This window comes from Rhamphochromis sp. 'chilingali' (assembly GCF_963969265.1).
Source record: "Rhamphochromis sp. 'chilingali' genome assembly, chromosome: 20".
NCBI classification, from domain to species: Eukaryota; Metazoa; Chordata; class Actinopteri; order Cichliformes; family Cichlidae; genus Rhamphochromis; species Rhamphochromis sp. 'chilingali'.
Window position 1 is genome coordinate 32,702,634 of NC_137947.1, and position 19,122 is coordinate 32,721,755.

The 19,122-nt window shown below is 42.5% G+C and overlaps 1 protein-coding gene across 2 annotated transcripts in view; it reads right to left on the reverse strand.

The window, feature by feature from the left end:
* fbxw4 (F-box and WD repeat domain containing 4) overlaps positions 1 to 17,406 on the reverse strand; it is a 42,563-nt gene extending 25,157 nt beyond the window's left edge. The window contains exons 1-5 of one of the 2 annotated variants that reach the window (XM_080868367.1): positions 17,285 to 17,406; positions 14,060 to 14,155; positions 13,639 to 13,824; positions 12,922 to 13,054; positions 11,202 to 11,287 (exon numbers count right to left, since the gene is read on the reverse strand). In XM_080868367.1, the coding sequence (XP_080724493.1) occupies positions 11,202 to 11,287; positions 12,922 to 13,054; positions 13,639 to 13,824; positions 14,060 to 14,155; positions 17,285 to 17,391 (608 nt within the window). In that variant the 5' untranslated portion in view covers positions 17,392 to 17,406. Of the gene's footprint in view, positions 1 to 11,201; positions 11,288 to 12,921; positions 13,055 to 13,638; positions 13,825 to 14,059; positions 14,156 to 17,020 lie in introns of both variants that reach the window. The other variant, XM_080868366.1, reaches the window with a different exon arrangement.
* Positions 17,407 to 19,122: the final 1,716 nt, after the last annotated feature.

Consider the following 19,122-nt stretch of genomic DNA (forward strand, 5'->3'; position numbering starts at 1 on the left):
GCTGTTTGGAGACATAACTTTTATTAATATTTTGAAAAACAAGTTATGGGTACATATTTGCACATGCGCTGTGCTTCATAAATGAGTAACTAATGTAGTACATAACAATAACCTACAGCACACCAGAAAAATAGATCCGGACTACCTTTTAGGCTCAGGTGCAGTGACACGGCTTTAACAAGAAGAAAAGTCAGTCATTCACCATCTTTCTCTTCTTCCTGCGCACTAAAACCACCAAAGTCCTCTCCTCCAGTGTCGGAGACGAACAGGCTCAGGGTGGCTTTGTCATCCACTCTCAGCTCCTTTCTTTCGTTGTCACTTTCAAAACCAAAGAAATCCTCGTTGTCAGTGTCGGAGTCGAACACCCTCTGAAGGGCCGTGGCGGTGTCCTCCTCTCCATCATGCAGCAGTCCAGCCCTTCAAATCCGTTGGTGATCGTGGATGTTTGCACACTTTTCCACGCTGTCAGAATCCACCGGTGGAGTTGGGCATAACTTGCTTTTCGCAAGTTTATCGCCGCTCGTCATCCACGCCTCCCGCTGAACGCGTAGCGCTACTTTGAAGTTTGTTTTTCGCGCTACTTGTACGGCACTATGTTGCCTGGCGGACGGACATGTGACCAACATACCAATCTTGAACCCCGATCCTTCCGCCAGGCAACGTAGTGCCGTACAACAGCGGAACAAAAAACAAATCGTCTTACGATATCACAAAAATCATGGACAATCCATAGAAAAGCCGCACCTGACTAAAAGCCGCAGGGTTCAAAGCTGGTGCAAAAAGTAGCGGCTTATAGTCCGACAATTACGGTACTAGTTTTCTTTAGAATTAACAAATTATTTTTATTTGGACACGATAACAGAACTATTTCAGAAAAAACAAAAATGACCAGGGAGGATATTATTGGCCCCTGAAAAACTGAGCTTTTAATTGAGCCAGAGCACAGCCCATGCCAAAAATGAAAGAAATTTGTTTAGAGCATTTCCAAGTGTCTGGAGTGAGGCGTCTCATCTAGAAATGTAAAGTGAGCCAAACAGCACAGAACAAGCCTGGCAGAGGTAGAGAAAGCAAAAGATTTTAAAGACTATGGAAAAACAACAAGTGAGAGAATGACTGCCAGGACACGAGTGAAGGACTGAACCTGGTCTGTAGTCTCAATGAGGACAATCACTAGAACCCTGCACAAGAGTTCAACAGGAACTCCTCTTCTGTGGAAGACAGACAGAAGGATGTTAAGGACAACCTGGAGAAAGAGTATGGACACTGGACCTTTGGTAGAAACTAGAACGTGTGCGCCACAGAGATGCTGCCTACATATGGAGAGAAAGGAGGGAGTGTACAACCCAAAGAACACTGTGTGTGGCTGTATTATGCAGGGGGGGGGGGGGGGGGGGGGGTGCATCTAGAGCTGGGAATCTCATCAAGGTGGAAGAACGAAGCATATGTGAGATTTTAAAGGAAAACCTGAAGGAAGAGTGGGTGGTAATATGAAAGAGTATGAAAATGCTTAAATAATGAAAACTAATTGCATTTGAACTTTCTGAATTACATAAGGTTTTCATGATGACCTACCTTTTTGGAGATGCATCAGCATTTGATAAAGGCTTCTCTAAGATGCTAAAAATCGCGACGGGGGTTTCAATGTGTGAAACAAATAAGCGACAAATAAGATTCTTGCCTTTCATAGTAGCCGTCTTGACTTTTGTTCGAGTTACGGTAGGCAAGTCTTCTATAAAGAGGATTATAATAGAAACAAAAGTAAGTCAGCATTCACTCAGCCTCTCAGACCAATTACACATGAATGCAAGAAAGCAGCCCTCTTCACCACCCTGGGAAGCTGGGCTCCAGCATTTCAGCTCCAGCCTGTCACCAAGCTTCCAGCTCTCACCCCCACCCCCTGTCAGAAATAGGGCTGTTAATTTGTTGCGCTTGACCCCGGGCTTTGTGACCGACGTGTATCTAGTTTGTAAAAAGTGCTTTTATGTGGTTTCTAAATATGTCTGGGCTCAAAGGGTTATGATGCTTTTATATTGCCAGGGAGGGAAACAATGCTCAAAGGGTGCAAGTGCTGACCCCCAAACCCCCTATGCACACTCCCTCTCTTTCTTTCACTCCCAGGGTTCTCTCCCTCGCCCCCTACCCCTTTACACAACGACATGCATGGACAAACATTTGCCTGCCTACAAGCATGCACTTTTTTCTCTCACAAATAGACACTCTTATGCATGGGGACACACACACGCGCATGCCTGGACCCTGTTGTCCCATCACCACCCCCTGTGGCCCTTTTGGCTTCTGTTTGTGTCTCATGTCTGTGGGGTCAGCAGGACATTCCTCAGCTGGGGCTGCTCAGCCGGGTGGAATAGACCAGGACCTAACGCGATGTCCCACACTGGACATCAGCGTGGAAGAACTCTGCTGTATACAAACTGCGTTGGCAACAAATTTGCAACAGCAAATAGGATTAGGAGAAAAGATCATTGTGATAGATTTTCTTAAACATAACAAGGAATATTATATCACTTTGTCTTTCATTTCGGTGATCTGAGGTTATTATATTTCTCATTATTATTAAGCTTATATCTAACACAGACTTGTTGAACCACCAAAGAAATTACAGAGATCTGTACTTCTAACTACCACATGCTAAAATATCTCGACATTCTGGATAACTGACTTGCAGATTGTTGTGTAAGAAAATATGATTAAAAACAAAAATGAACTAATTATCATAGCTTTATGATCTCTACGATTCTTAGATTTTCAAAGCTGCCAAACTAAGAATAATAATAACACAAACGGGCAGCTTGGTAGTGTGGTGGTTAGCACTGTTGCCTCACACCAAGACACAAAGACTCTGTGTTTGCATGTTCTCCCCGTGGTTGCGTGGCTTCTCTCCGGATACTCCGGCTTCATCAAGGTTGGGTTAAATGTGAATCTAAACTGCCCAGGTGTCAATGTGAGAGCAAATGTCTCTGTATTTGCCCAACGTCAGGCTGGGCAGTTATCCATCAGGTATCCTGCCTGCCTATCTGATCTCTAGGATTCTTAGATTTTCAAAGCTGCAAATGTAATAATAATAATAATGATGCTGAATTAAAAAAAAAACCCTAATGATAACAAACAACAAAACTGTGGACAGACAATCCCAAAGTGGGATTGGCCATAATACACAGCACTATATTTAGCTTCAAACCCCTCATACCAACTATCAACCGCTGGTGGACGGCTGACGAAGGCCACAGGACCTGGGCACCTTGTAATTATTGAGTAAACCATAAACTCCTGGGTATACCAAATAATTCTAGAGACAAATGTGAGCCCACCTGTCTAACAACTAAATCATGGCCAAAACTGGGTGATGCAACAGGACAATGATCCCAAGCACGGCAGCAAATCTACAACCGAATATCTAAAAAACAAACAAATCAAGATGTTGCAATGTTTAAACATAACTGAACTCTGCTTAAATTACTCTGTAACAAGATGAGAGATTGTACACTTAAGATCATTTTGCATATATAACAAGTAACTGCCAGACCATAACGCAAATATCATGTAATCCAAAAAGTCAAACATTACAAAGTACCATAGGTACCTAGCTGGGTGCAAAGATGCTACATTGTCCTTCCCTCCTGTAGGCCCACCACCCGCAGGAGGAGCTGTAGAGGTCGGGTACATTGTGCATCAAGCAGCAGTCAAGCATGGGGGCCATGTCGGTCCAATCCCAGGCTATTGAGGCTGACTACTGGGACATGGAATTTCACCTCTCTGGTGTGGAAGGAGCCCGAGCTTGTGTGTAATGTTGACAGATCCCGACTAGATATAGTTGGGCTCACCTCAATACACAGGTCGGGCTCTGGAACCAGTCTCCTGAAGAGGGGCTGGACTTTCTTCCAGTTTGGAGCTGTCCTCAATAAGAGGCAGTGAAGAGGGGTGGGTATTCTTGTATCCCTTGGTTTGCTACCTGTACATGTGGAGGCTTTGCCACTGGACAAAGGGTTGTTTCCCTGCGTCTTCGGGGAATGGGTCCTGACAATATGACTGCCTTTTGAGAGTCACTGGATGGGGTGCTTCAGGGTCCTCCATCTGATGACTCCATTGTCCTATTGGGAGACTTCAATTCACATGAGCAATGCATCAAGTGACAGAGAGTGCAGTTCTGCTATTGGACTTCTGTGCAAATAACAGTTTGTCTATAACAAACACCACTTTTTAACATAAAGATGTGCAAATGGCACCAGGACACCCTAGGTCATAGGTCAGTGGTCGATTTTGAAAACATATCAATGGATCTGTGATCATATGTTCTAAACACTCGGTTAAAAAGAGAAGCCCAGCTATCAACTGATCACTACCTCATGGTAGGTTGGATCAGGTGGTGGAGGAGGATGCTGGACGACCTGGCACATCTAAATGTATTGGGAGGGTGTGCTGGGAATGCCTGACAGAGGCCCTGATCCATGAGATGTTCAACTCCCATCTCTGGCAGAACTTTGACAGCATTTGGAGGGAGACTGGGGACATTAAGTTCTAATGGACCATGTTCCGCACCTCCATTTCTAAGGCTGCAGCAAGGAGCTATGGCTACAGTGTGGTTGGTGCCTGATATGGTGGTAGTCCTCGAGAAAGGTAGTGGACAGGTGAAAGGTGCCATGAGGCTGAAGTCCTGGTTAGCCTATGGGACTTTAAAAGCAGCTGAAGAATAGCAGCAGGCCAAGTGGAATGCAGCTCAGGTGGTAGCTGAAGCAAAAACTCAGTTGTGGGAGGAGTTTGGTGAGGCAATGGAAAAAGACTTTCAGTATGCCTCAAAGTGATTCTGGCAAATTGTCAGGCGACTTGGGGACGAGGTAGTACTCTACTCAGATGTTGGATAGTGGGGGTGGACCTCCTTAATCCTACTGACACATCTTCTGGAGAGGAAGCAGAGTCTGGGAACGAGGGGATGACTCTCCCATCACAAGGGGAGAGGTCAGTGAGGCAATTAAACAACTCCTTGGTGGCCGGAACCCTAGGGTGGATGTTCACTCCGAGTTCCTAAAGGTCCTGGATTTTATAGGGCTATAATGGTTGACACGCCTCTACAACACCACATGGAGATCTAGGGCGGAACCTCTAGACTGGCACACTGTGGTGGCGGTCCCAGAGGGAGGCCCAGAGGATGTGTTTTGACTACAGGGGGATTACACTCCTAAGCCTCCCGGGTAAGGCCTATTGAAGGGTACTGGAGAGGACAGTTTGTCTGTCTTTAGTCGAACCTTGGAAGCAAGAGCAACAATGTGGTTGTGGTTTTTGTGCCCCAGCTCTTTATCCTTACAATGATATTTGAGGGTGCATGGGAGTTTACCCAACCAGTCTACATGTGGTTGTTTTTGAAGAAAGCATTCAACTGCGTTCCTCAGACTATCCTGTGGGGAATTGCTTTGGGAGTATAGGATGTCTGACCCATTCCTACCAGCCATTCAATCCCTGTATAACCGTTACAGGAGCATGATTGGTGGCGATATTTCGGACTCTTTTCGGTAAATGCTGGACTCAGGGGTGCCCCTTATCACCGATGCGGCTCATAGTTTTTATGGACAAAATTTCTAGCTCTACTCAGGTGGTGGAAGGCTTTTTGTAGACGATGTGTTTCTGTTGGTTTTATTAGAGGGTTGCAGTGGAATGTGAAGAGCACCTTCAAGTCACCTCCAAGTCATGGTCCTAAGCCAAGAAAAGAGTGAACTGCCTACTCTGGGTCAGGGACAGGTTACTGCCCCCCAGGGGAGTAGTTTAAGACTCTCAGGGTCTTGTTCATGTGAGTGAGGGGTGAAGGGAGCAGATGGATTGGGACCACACCTGCAATGATGCTCTTGCTTTACCAGTCCCTTCCTGTTACCTATGGTCACAAGCTCTGGATAGTGACTGAAATTATAAGATTGTGGATACAAGTGGCAGAAATTAGCTTTCTCCAAAGGGTGGCAGGCCTCTCCCTTAGATATAGGGTGAGGAGTTGAGCAATCCGACAGGTGCTCATAGTAGAACCAGATAAGCTAGAAGAAGTGGCTGGGCGTTCTTACTTAGGCTGCTTCTCCCGCGACCGAACCCCAGATAAAGGGAAGAAAATGATTGAGATATGGATATTACTGAATGTATTTTCTAATTTTTATTAATTGTATTTGATCAACTTTTATTCTTCTTATAGGCCATTTCAATTTTTATTTCCTCGTTATCAGCTTGTCAGTCATCTGTCAAAAAGTTTGATAATCTGCATGAATGTTGCTATAAAAATGAAAGTTTGATTGATACTATAGTGCATATATTCACCCAAAATATGCCCCTCCTGATGGAAACAGACATGGACTGCCATTTATATAGTGTTTTTCCAAAATCCTTCTTGCTTTGAGACAACAGTGCTAACCACTGGACTTCCACAAAAGAAAAATCTATAGACAAAACAACGATCCTTAATAACCATCAACACACTGTTTGCAGTTACAGATATACTCTGTCTACCTATTTCAATTATGCATCGCTCTAGTAATTATTAAGTATCAATTGCTTGGAAACTGTTTACAAAGTTGCCAGTTTAAGTGTAGCTCTAAAACACTACTTGCTGTAAACTCAAGACAGGAGAACACCTGTACGAGTGCAGCAGGCTTTCACGTGCCAAGTGTGTTTTTGATGGGAATACTTGTGTGTTTGTTTCTCAGAGTGTATGTTTATCCATGGTAAGTGTGGGGGATCTGCAAGGTGTGTCGCTCTTAGGTGGAATGTCTGCTTGTAATATGTGTCTGAATGAAACTATCTGTGTGCGTCAGGAATGCAAGGTGCGTGCATGTGTGTGTGTGTGCATGCGCGTCTGTAATGAGGGGGTTTGGAACGAGCTGTGATTATTCTCGCCTCCTGCGGTGTAGGTTCTCTGGCTCTGTGGGCCCCAGAAAAAGCGCTCTGTATTTAGTGTGTGGGAACGCACATTCTGCCCCCTTATCGCTGTATTGTTGCAGCTTCGATCTTTTCTTCTCTTTTTTTAACTAATTGAATTCTTGACTCCTGAGCCACAGGAACGGCTCAGAAGAGACCAAAGAGAAAGACTTGAATTTCGAGCTTTTTCTTGTAGTTGAGTAAGGCAGAGCAGTGGGAGTGAAATTGGAGTGTCTGAGGTTGGGTGGCAGTGGTGGGCAGTAGTTAGAGAGGGCCAGTTCAGGATGGCTAGGTGGCTGCTGTGGCTTAACCCTGTACTTACTGGAGGTCAAAGGTCCTCCTTCCCTGGTGGTGGTGAGAAGTGTTGAAGAGATGGTTTACCCAACAATCATGTTCCTCTTTTTGAAACGTTCAAAGGCGCTTTTGGTCTCTGCAACATCTTTGTAGTTGTGCTTGAGGAATCCTACACAAAACAACTCAAACCCCCCCACCCGCCTGTTCTCACTTCTCTTCAGGGTAGCTGCTTTCTTCATTAGGTTCTGCCAACCCCCTCTTCTCTACATTAGTGATCAGTGTGGCATACCCTCCATGCCAAACCCCACCACATAGCCGTAAAGATTTAGTGTAAAGACATTTCTGGCTCTCTGCTTCTTGGTGGGAATTTTAAAGTTACTTTTTTTTTCTTTATATAGACATAGCAAGACTGCACACGCACACAAATGTGTAAGTGTCAGGGCCAATGAGCACTTAGAGATCATCCAAATAATTCATTATTTTACAAGTATCTCTGTCTGATCTATGAAGGGTTAGGGGTAATTTATACAACCAAAATAACCCGTTCTTGGTGCCAAATACTGATGACAACCTTTAGATGTTTTGTAGGATCCATGCCTGTACTGGAGCTGGAGCAGGAGTGAAAGCGTGTCATGCAGGAGTGGTCATAATGCTTGTTAAATGTTAAAACTACTTTAAATTTAAAAAATGTTTTATAATAACAAACAATTCTGATCCAAAACTGTAAAATGAAACATTTTCAGTTTATTAACTTATGCTGTGCTGAAATTAATTTAAATACATTTAACTGACTGTGTGAAGTGACTTCAATGAAACATTAGTAGAAATAAGTGTATTCACATTAATCACAGCTGTGCACCTAAACAGAAAGAACTGCATTAACACCAGTGTTTACCTGCTATTTCAGCTCAAGTTCAGCTCAGGTTCTGTTGACTGTAATTCATTTAAAGTCATTAATCAGAATTTTGATCATTACAAAGAGGTAACATGGATTCTTTATATATCTATTTTTATGTGCAGGGCTAATAAAAATGTAAACAAAAACAAAACATGTCATATTAATCAGCATCACTTTGGTTGAGACCAGTTACTGCAGGAAATACCTGGTCATCTATTCACCTACTAACTAACTGAAATGCCACTGCCTAGCCCCATACACACATACAGCAGTGAGAGAGAGAGCTACAATAGAAGTTGTTTATCAGTGCGTATCAGAATGGGAGAGTGACTCTGAGCACAGAATGGTTGATGGTCCCAGACGAGCATTTCAGAAACTGCACATATACTGAGATTTGGCTACATAACCATTTCTGGATTTAAAAATGGTAGAAAATAAATAAATTAAAATACATATACAGGCTAAATGATGATCTTCTAAATTTGTGAAAGATCATTTCCTCTCCAGCTTACGAGTTATCTGCTTTAAGGTGCACGTTTGAGAGTTATACCAGGCAGTCAAGTACTTCTGACGAAGCAGGAAAATTATTAACAAGATAATCGACCTCTGTTGGAGCAGCGTTCAGATAGCTGCTCTGCTCTATGTTGGTACAGGGCATTGAAGATGATAACAGTGGGTGGATTATATTCTTAAACTTAGTTACAGCGCTTTCAGAAAGACATCTACTGTGATAAAGTCTACTCTCCACCGCTGTGTAATCAATTATTGTAAATGTAAATGTTATCAGGAAATGATCAGACAGGAGAGGGTTTTCAGGAAACACTGTTAAATGTTCAGTTTCTATGCCATATGTTAAAACAAGATCTAGAGTGTGATTAAAGTGGTGGGTGGGTTCTTTTACATTTTGACAGAAACCAATTGAGTCTAATAACAGATTAAATGCCATGTTGAGGCTGTCATTTTTAGCATCTACATGGATGTGGAGATCACCCGCTTCAGGACATGAAGTAATCCAGTGACAGCTGTATTTGCGTAGAGAAGTGAATCTTTCCATCACACACGATACGGCGTCACTGATTTCAAAGCAAGCAATAAGATTAGGATCCAGTTTGGCATTCAGTATGTTGCCTAAGAACATGCCAAATCCTAGCCATGTAGAAATGTTGGCCAATCAGAAGTCTAGAAGCCTGGGAGGAAAAAAGTACTTCTGAAAAGTTTGTGTGTTTTTCTGGGAAGGCGGATCATTTTGTGTTACTTTTCAAGTGCCTTCATCATTTCAAATGTTAATTACCAAAAACAGTATTTTGGTTGGTGTCGACAACAAAATGCATACAGCACACATACATTTACTTTAAAAGAATAAATGTATTAAAAACCGATGACGACGTTGGTGTCGGGAGTGTGAGAGCGTCTGTGTTGAATGTAGAAGCCATGTCCACAGTTCTGACAGCTGTAGACAGTTTTTTGGACTACAAGCCACATTTATTGATACATTATTATTCTATACACTTTAAGCACCTCATCAATTACTTACTTTACTATGGAAGGAAGCTTGAAAACCTGCATGAATAGGTACTGGGAGATAATGGAGACTACACGACAAAGCTGACCAGTACACCATCATGCTGCCCACCCTGGGAGACACTTTCCTGATGAGTTCATGGTTTCAGTGATCATTTTCATAGTCTTTTATTAACTATGGCCTCAGCTACAGTCAAATAAATGGGAAATGTTCTTGAGAAATAGTCTACTCTGAAGGTCTGTCTCACTTTTCCTTTCACTGCTTTTTCACACATTCTCAGTTCGGTTCTTGCATCGGAGCATTTCCAGAGAAAAACGGTCAGAGGACATTTTTTCCTTCTGTAAGCTGTAATTGAATTATTCCATATATGAACCAGTGCTGTGTCTACAACTAAAGAACCTATTTTAAACTGTGTTTGTACACAGATGTTAATAGCAAAACAACATTTGGTTTCTTTAGCTGAATCTATGAAAAACAGATAATTCAGTTTAAGGGGCACAAAAGTGCATTTCTGCACCGACCACAGACATGACAAATTCTGGGCATTTCCTGACGTGGTTTACAGCGTGTCTTTAAAAAAATTGAGGAAACTTAAAACTTTGAGGACAAAGAACAAGTGGCACGCCTTATAAACCATGTCCGGCAGATGAAGCGTCTCTGTGGACGGACAATCACCTGCCTCTCAGACCAGCAGGTGATGAAGTGGATACTGTTACAAACGTCTGCATCTGTCTGTGCAGTCAGCAGAGCTGTGAGTGTGTGTAAGTCTGTGTTATTAGGTTTCTGAGCCAAAACATGGTTGAGAAATCAAAGGCACTTCTAAAGCGCCGCCACAAAGAATCTGCTTCTGCTGTTTCACGCACAGTCTGTGACCAGCCAACGTCTGAAAATCAGCAGAAATCTGCCAGCTGCTTTATTACAAACTAGGTTAACATCCATATTTGTTCACACTTATCCTTTTTTATTGGTATTTATTTTACTTTATTAGCTTTTATTTAACACATTTAACCTTTTTTCGTGGAATCCTTTTTGTATCGCCCAGATTTCCTACAACAAAATTAAGATGAGCTGCAGTCAAAGGTTTTTAGTCTGGTGATTCCTGTTATTCGCTGTGTGGCACCGTGCTACTGAGCCACTGCACACGGCTGGAATGAAACTAAAACCACTGAACCGTGATGATGTTCCTGCGCCACATGTAGGTATAACATGGCACTGACACCTGCATGACTCATGGTTCCTCACTGTTTACTTATCATTAGTTTCTTTCTTTCATGTCTTTCTTTTAGCACCACTGTGGGTCAGTGTTCCAGTTATGTGCTCTTGTAAAAATTATGACTGAACAATGGCAACAAAGAGTTAAAGTTAGTTGCCAATGCTGCATTCACACATTCAACTTATTAACGTCACTTTTATGCATAAACGATGCAGGAAAGCTGCTCCTCTTTAACAAGGGCTGAAAAACTGGGTTCTTAGAGCTGCAACAGCCCCCAGGTCCTGGTGAGGTGCCAGCACGTCCAGCAGCTACTATGAAAAAGTGCTTTAAATAACGATAAGAGAAAACACAAGTGAGTGGGTGACTCTTACCTCAGTGTGGGATTAATAGCCACGGACCACACTCTGTCACACATGGGAATTGTATCTCTGGGAGCGGTGGAAGTCAAACTCCAAATCTAAAGAAAAAAACCTTATTAGAACATCTATGTATTACATGACAAATTAAATTACATGACATTATTATTGTAATACCAATAACTGAACACATGATGATTTAGATATAGAGTGAAATGTAGCATTTGTTTAGTTAAAATATGAGTAAATGTTTCGTTAACTTCAGTCTTATAAACATGGAGCGGACAGCCTCTGTGTACAGGTCAGGATGCTCTGTGTTTCATGTGAGCAGTGGGGGCGGGGACACAGCAAGGACAGGACGGATATCAGAAAAGTCAGAGAATTAACTTTTGTCTACCTTCATGTGTTCGGTACGCAAACAGGGAGCGTGTTACTTTATAATGGGACATAAATCTGGTGAAGTTCTTCTGTAATGCTTATCAATGATTATTCTACTAGATCCACAATTTCATGAGCTGTGCACCACAATCATCCAGATTAAAACAAAGATTACAAGTATTTCATTTTGAATATACAGCATATGAAAGCTTTCCTGTTGAATTCAACTATATTAAAAAGCTTTTTTGCAGATTTCCATCCAGCTGTATCCACTGTGTTTGAACATGCTTGCCAGTGATTTCACTGTTACGTGTAAAAACTACAGTTATGTCCTTAAATATTTGGACAACTTTTTCCTCATTTCGTCCTGTACATCATCACAATGAATTTTAAATAAAACCTCAGATGTAGCTGAAGTGCAGAGTTTCAGCTTTGACTCAGTGGGTTGAACAAAAAGATTACATAAAAATGTGATGAACTAAAGCATGTTTAACACCGTCCCTTCATGTCAGCAGCTCATAAATAATTGGACAAATTAAATACGTGAAGATGAAATGTTCGTCTCTAATACTCGGTATAAATCCCTTTGCTGGACTGACAGCGTGAAGTCACCAGGTGCTGGTTTGCTCCTGTTTAATGCTCTGCCAGGTCTTTACTGCAGCTGCTGTCCATTATACAACTATATATAACCAAATATGTTTCAGTAAACAGATAAAAGACTTGTGTCAGTGTCCAAATATGTATGGAGCTAACTGTAACCAGCTCGGTGTATGATTGGGCAGGTTCCTGAGTTTCAGGAAGTTGTGCAAAGAGCTCCGCCGTTTAAGAAACTGCAAAGAAGCAGGTATTTATCTAAGCTATATAACGTCAGGAAAGCATCACAACTTGATGCTTAAAAATAAAAACAGACTCGGTGCTTTTCAGCTGGCCTAAGGCCGTCTGCCAGTCTGTCCATCGTCCATTTCTATTCCTCTGATGCAGCTCAGGAGCTGTGAAGACGTGAGGCACATCCTGGACATGCTGCCAGTCTACTGCAGGGCTAATACAAATAACAACCATTCAATCTCACATCTGCACTGCACTAGTTAACCTAGCAAGCCAATGTAGGCACAGGGAGAACATGCAAGCTGTACACAGAAAGGCCTCAGACTGGATCAGAACCCACGACTGCTGCTGTGCCACCCCCGGTGATTTGGCTGAATAGTGAAGGGACTGTTTGACTTGTGATTGGCTCACAGTTCAAAAGTGATTTGCAAATCATTGATATGACATTTTACACAGCATCTTAGAAGTAGGACTGTAAACACTCTGCTACTGTGCATCACATAATGAACCCGAAGCGTAGAGTCGTTCTGACCCGGGCTGTCCGGTCTCTGGAGCCGCTGATGATGAGTCCGTCTTTAGCATCCACACAGTTCACCTCCTGGTTATGACCTGAGAACTCCACTGGCACATCACTTCTCCTGCTGTGGACGACGATCTTCCCGTCACTGACACCGATAAAGAAGAGCATTAGACTTTCTTTACATTTCAGCCGTCCAAAGTAAATCTGTACTCACATAAACAGAAGCTCTGAAGTTGTTTGATCGGCTGGAACCCACAAATCACAAGTCTTGACCTCTCTCATGCTGACAGGAGCACAGTAAATGTCTTTACATCAGTGTAAACCAGCGCTTCGTTCAACCAGCCAGATGTATGGAAGCGTGACAGTAAGTCTGAGCCACGGTCTCAAGCTCTCTTTGCTCACTCATCACATCACATTTCACATGTATTCAAATTTAGCAACTGTAAAACCTTTTGAATCCGAGCTGGATGTACTCGTGTTTTTGGGTCTAGATTATTGCCCATAAAGGAGTTGCAGAGTGCGTTTTGAATGTGGACCCTTCTGAGACACTGTTTAAAGCTTATATAGACCCCGTGTAAGGAAATCAGGATCAAATACGCCAAAATAAGGCTAAGCATTAAGGCTGTATCGGATGCTGAGGTGTGCAGACGTGTCAATCTCTACAGACCTCCAAACTTCACGTTTCCTTCAGATTAGCTCAAGAACAACCAACAGTTTTCCTTCAGCTACCTTCCACCGCTGATCAGGAGAGAATCTGTGAGAACGAAGCGACAGACGTCACCCTTGTGGCCCGAGTAGACTTCAAACGGACTACGCTGGAGTCTCCCCGAGTCTTTGTGGATATGGTACACCTTTATGTCAGCAGCCTGAGACAGAAAAAGAGTGTCCCCGTCCAGCTGTAACCATGGTAACAGTCTGACAATGAGATACAAATAAAATGTGAGCGATTTCAACGTCACACCTGAACGTCTTTAAAGTATGCAGATAATGAGGTAAACTGGCTCTTTATCAGGCAGAGATATGATGAACAGTTCTTCTGTGAAACCGATCACAAGTTTAATCTTTGACGGCGCTGAAATCCAAACTCTCGTTGTACATCTGGACATGTGTGCATGATGTGAACTGAAATAAGGTGCAACAGGGGACTTACTTAGTTTTCCATCTCAGAGGAATTCTTCTTCTGCAGATCCCGCTGTACCAGTTTTGAGCAATCTTCACTCTGTCCTTCAGGCGTATGAGAGGATATCTGCAGGGACAGCAGCAACCGAGATGACTACACTTTGATCTGTGTGGGTTTGAATGCTGGTGGCATTATCCATGAAAACAATGCACATCTGACCCTTTCATCAATCTATACATTTTCAGATGACACGTGAACATTTTTATGAAATAAAATGTTTTGTCACAGAAAAACTGTGACGTGCAAACTGTTGTTCAGAACTTCTCAAACATCTGTCAAAGACTATGGTTACAATTTCAATTCAGTTTTATTTATATAGCACCAAATCACAGCAACAGTCACCTAAAGGCTCTTAATATTAAAATAAAGACGCTACAATAATACTGCATCAATAATCTTAGGAGCTGTTTACTGAACTTACATATAACCCCACAATACATTTGAATCAGCTTGTTGAGAGGGTCACCTGACCCTACGGCTTCAGCGAGGAATTCGATTATAAACGCTCTGTAGCGCGCCGCTGTGTTAAACGATGTCAACACCAGCGTTTCACCCACATGTGCCACTAAAAACAGACCTGCAACAGAATGAATACAAAGTCTGACAGCCCACTGACGACACCACAGCAGCAGTGATGATGACCCTGGCACAGAGTCTGCTGACACACCGTGAAGAGGCGGAGCCGTTACCGGCACGCTGAGCTCAGCGAGCGTGAAAGAAACACCAGCGCTGTTCCTGTAACCACCACAAAACCTTTACTGGGACGACGTTAGCAGGAGTCCATCAAAGCACCTGATCAACAAGCTGTGACGGGTGCAGCTGCTCCACCCTCAGCCTGCACATGTTCCATTATACTATGCAGACAAACTGTTGACTTGGTCTGATTGTTGTTGTTGTTGTTGTTGATGCATGTTTACATCCAGCTTAATGAAGGCTGACGCCAGCAGGACATGATACCTGCAAACGTGGGTGAGTCTAAAGGGACGTGGGGGGACCAGACCACATTATTTCAATTCTTTTGTAACATTTCTCAGATTAAAAGTGATATAAAATATTGCATTAATAAAAATGCATTCCTAATTAAAAACACAAAAACGTACGTGGGCCATTAAACCCTGAGCTGAGGGGTGTCAGCTTGGACCCTGAATTGTTATTATTATTAAATAATGTCCACACCATGATAAAGGTTCTGCTTCCAGCAGCACAAACATCTGCCTCGTATTAACGAGAGAGCCTGCCAAGAATACAGAGGGAAGACTTTTTGACTGTACTGGAGATGATTCATGTTTTCTTTTAAAAATGTAGTTTTAATCTGGCACTTACAGTCAAAGGGTTTCGTCTAGTATGCAGTTACATTTAAAAGCACCGACATTTCTACAATTGAAAGCAGTGAGCATTCACTTTAAAAGACCTGATTTTTCTCTTTTGAATATTTGTTATTGCTCATGAATAAAACTAAAGTATTTCGATTCGTTGATAGATTACAAATAGAGAGCTGCAGCCTTAGTTTACACAAATGATTTTTTCTTTCAGCTTCCTACTGCGACTCTGTCTCTATGCAAACGGTTTTGGTGATATTTTACTGCAAAGAAAATTCAGCACGGTCAGGTCTAGTTAATGTTAGCCTGAACAATTGGAGATCACTATGACGACAGTGGTTTTCATCTTAGTTGTTCATGCAGGCTGTCCTCTTTAAGAACTGTGCTTGCTCACATACAGGTGAGGGAAGAAAGTGCATCTAAAGTTCAAAAACAATGAAAGGAAGACGTCAGATCTCAATGGGAACTCAAATCATCCTGCATATGGGCTGGACAGTGTGTTAGGACTGAAAGGATGCAGCATCGTTAGTTAGAAATGAAAATCATACGGGGCTGAATACATAGACCTGCAAAAACAAAGTGAAAAAACGATGAAGCCAGTCCAAATTTCATTGCAGCAACTCAAGATGTGCTCTGTGCTCCCGCGTGAGGCAAGTGTAGGGAGCAATCAACAGACTGATCCAGGAACTGCCCGGTGAACCCAGGACCCAGTGTGCATCAATGGGTCCACACTGACAGACTTCTTTGGGTCGTTCTCTATAAAAGCTAGCATCTTTTGAAAAACGCAGAGCAGCTCTCTGTCACCAAACATTTACGTTTAACTCTCTTCTCCGTTATGATACTTGACCTTGTCATATAATTGGCTAATTCGATATTTGCATAAATGGCTGGTATATGCATTTTACTGCTCGGCGTACTCTCAGTGATGCACTTTATTTTGAAAAGCCAGACAATCAGAGGTCTGAAACTGCAGTTTTCTAACTGACTGGAACGATGTAAAAGCTGAACATGATAAGGGTGAAAAACACACAAAATAACTGACAGACAAGATGAGGACAACACCACGAGTCCTACTCTGGTTCCTGACTTTACAGTGCTCGCACCTTAAACTAAATACTAGGATCAGGACCTGAGGTCAGGTGTGGAACCTTTGGTTCAAGCACTGCACTGCTGACTGAGAAGCAGTATCAGGGCAGCTGTCTCAGTGTTCGTGGTCACAGATGTGGAACACTTACTCCCTCATAGCAACACGTGTACGTTTAAGCCAAAGCAGGTGATGCTGCAGCCTGAATTTCACATCGCATTTTATGAAAAGCTACTTAGTCGCGTTTATCGCTGTCATTCAATCAAAAGTGCTGAAAGTGATTTAAAGTGCATCACTTTTATTTAAAGTAAAAGGAAGTCTGTTCACTGGTTTCTGTAAAATGATGCACTGGGACCACAGCGTTTACGGTTACACACAACAACATGCCACGGCCACAGGTGTGGAGTCAGCTGCTGTCAGCGTGAGACGGTGCGGCAGCAGCACGGGCCAATGGACGCTGCATGTTAGGCTAACGCTAAGCTAGAAACACCCAGCAGCTTGCTCAGAAGTGTGCGACTGTTTTCTTACATGTCCTTCCCCTCCCGAGTAATGCCCGTGTTTAAAAGAGCTTTAGCAATCTTCTTCCAAACAGCGTCCCGGTTTACAAAGCGGTAAAAGCTTCTACAAACTTGAGAGAGGCGACTGAGAGATCTGTAGTCCAAATAAGATAAGATGTAATAGAGTAGATCCTCTGGCAGCTGAGACAGCAGCATGGCGAGCCCTCGGGCACCGCTGCGCCGCTCTCGAAGCCTCTATGTCCGGTTCTGCGTGTTTACTTTGTGTATTACGCACAGCGGTAAAGTTTCATCGCTCACAGAGCAGGGGCAGAGATGAGACAGGAAGCCATTCTTGCAGTGAACCACCGCCTGATGACGACACGCAACGTGTCTGTACGTCATGACGTCACGTGTTGCTTTCCCGTTTTAGGCTCGACACGTTGTTGGCCTCCACTGCAAAAGTCAGATTTCTAATGACATCACGTTGTTCTTGAAAGAGAAAAAAAGAGGTTAAAAAGCAGCAAAACAGCGCATGCGTGTGTGCACAGACAGTGTTTATTTGGGAGTTCAATGAAGGGCTTCAGTTAAAAGAAAATTACATTCGAGTGTTGTTCTACAATATTTGAAGTAAAAAACAAAATTACATTTTCGGAAATATGTATATTTTTATAAAAAATATTTAAGTTTGAGACCCCTGCTCCTTTAGCTCCTCTGCATTAACCTTGGTTTGTCCTTGTCTGAGTCACCTACCAGCCCGCCCTCCTCGACTCTGTTCTCTGTTGGACTCAGTAAATGAACCTGCTGGATACATTTCCTGCTCAAACACCTGCTCAAAAACTCTCTCGGCAACCTCCTCCTAGGAGTAACTCACTCCAGCTCGCAAGTAAGCCACGTTTTTGCCCAGCCTTTCATACTTTTCACTGCATCAATGGAATATTTCCCCCAGTTAACTCTGTGTCAATCACAGAGCTAGGAGAAAACGATACACACTAATAACCAAATTAAGAATAGCTAATTGGGGACGGGAATCGAGAACTGGTACCCAGTGGTTCAATTTCTTGGAATTTTTAGTCTGTTTGCTTATTGGTTCCACAGTCAGCTGATTTCAGTTTGTGTATTGGAGAATAGTGGTGCAGGCTCCAGCACTGAAACTGTGCTCAGAGTTGGATCACATCCCACATCGCTTAAGAAAAAATATTTAATATTAATATTATGAATAATATTAACAAGATACTTCAAGTCTGTGTGTGGCTTATTGACAGACAGCTGTTCCCCATTAAACTGAACGGATTTGATCTGTGAATGTGCACATTGTGCCACTGTCTAAATACTTACACAGCTGATAATCCAACTACAAGCTGAATAAGTTTACTTTGAGTTTTTGTAACTTCTAACTACGTGTTCTTGTTTCTGCCTACTTGTTTTTGCTAAAAACCTAAATTAAAAACAAGCAAATGTGTTACTTTTCCTTTTCAGGATCAGCTTTTGTCCAGAAAATTTCTTGCTAAAACCAACAGTTAATTTATTTCAAACAAATCATCTTTATCTTCTAACAAATATTTACAAATTTACAATTTCAATAAATTTACAATTTGCAAAAAAATTCCATTTCCATAAAGCTACAGTTGTCAAACTATACAACTATACATCCTGGCAGGAGGTCAGTTATTCTGTCTGCAAGTCCTCTGGTTCACATGTATCAGTGGAAGTAAACTCCACGTTACCCACTGATGCGCTCGCTGCTGTACGGGTGTTACATGGTAAAAAGTTTAATGTTTAAAATACAACACCTTAAGAATGGGGTGAATGATGCTTGTGTAAATGCGTTTTGAGAACTCGTTTTTTATCATAACAGCAGACATGTGTGAGCTTCAGTCATCTTCACTGTTCATCTGCAGTTACATTAAAACACTCCTCTGTGGGAGAGTTTTGGATGGAAGCTTTAGAAACTTTGTAGTTACTTTTTTATTTCACTATGTTCAGTTTCTCACGCAGGTGAATTCAGGTCCATAAATTAGAGGCCGATACTTCTAAAGTATATGATACATAACTTCAGAGCAACACAAGGTTTGGTTTGAATGTCTTTACTGCTGTTCTCTCCTGGCCTGCAGACCCTGGGACAGTTTCGCCACT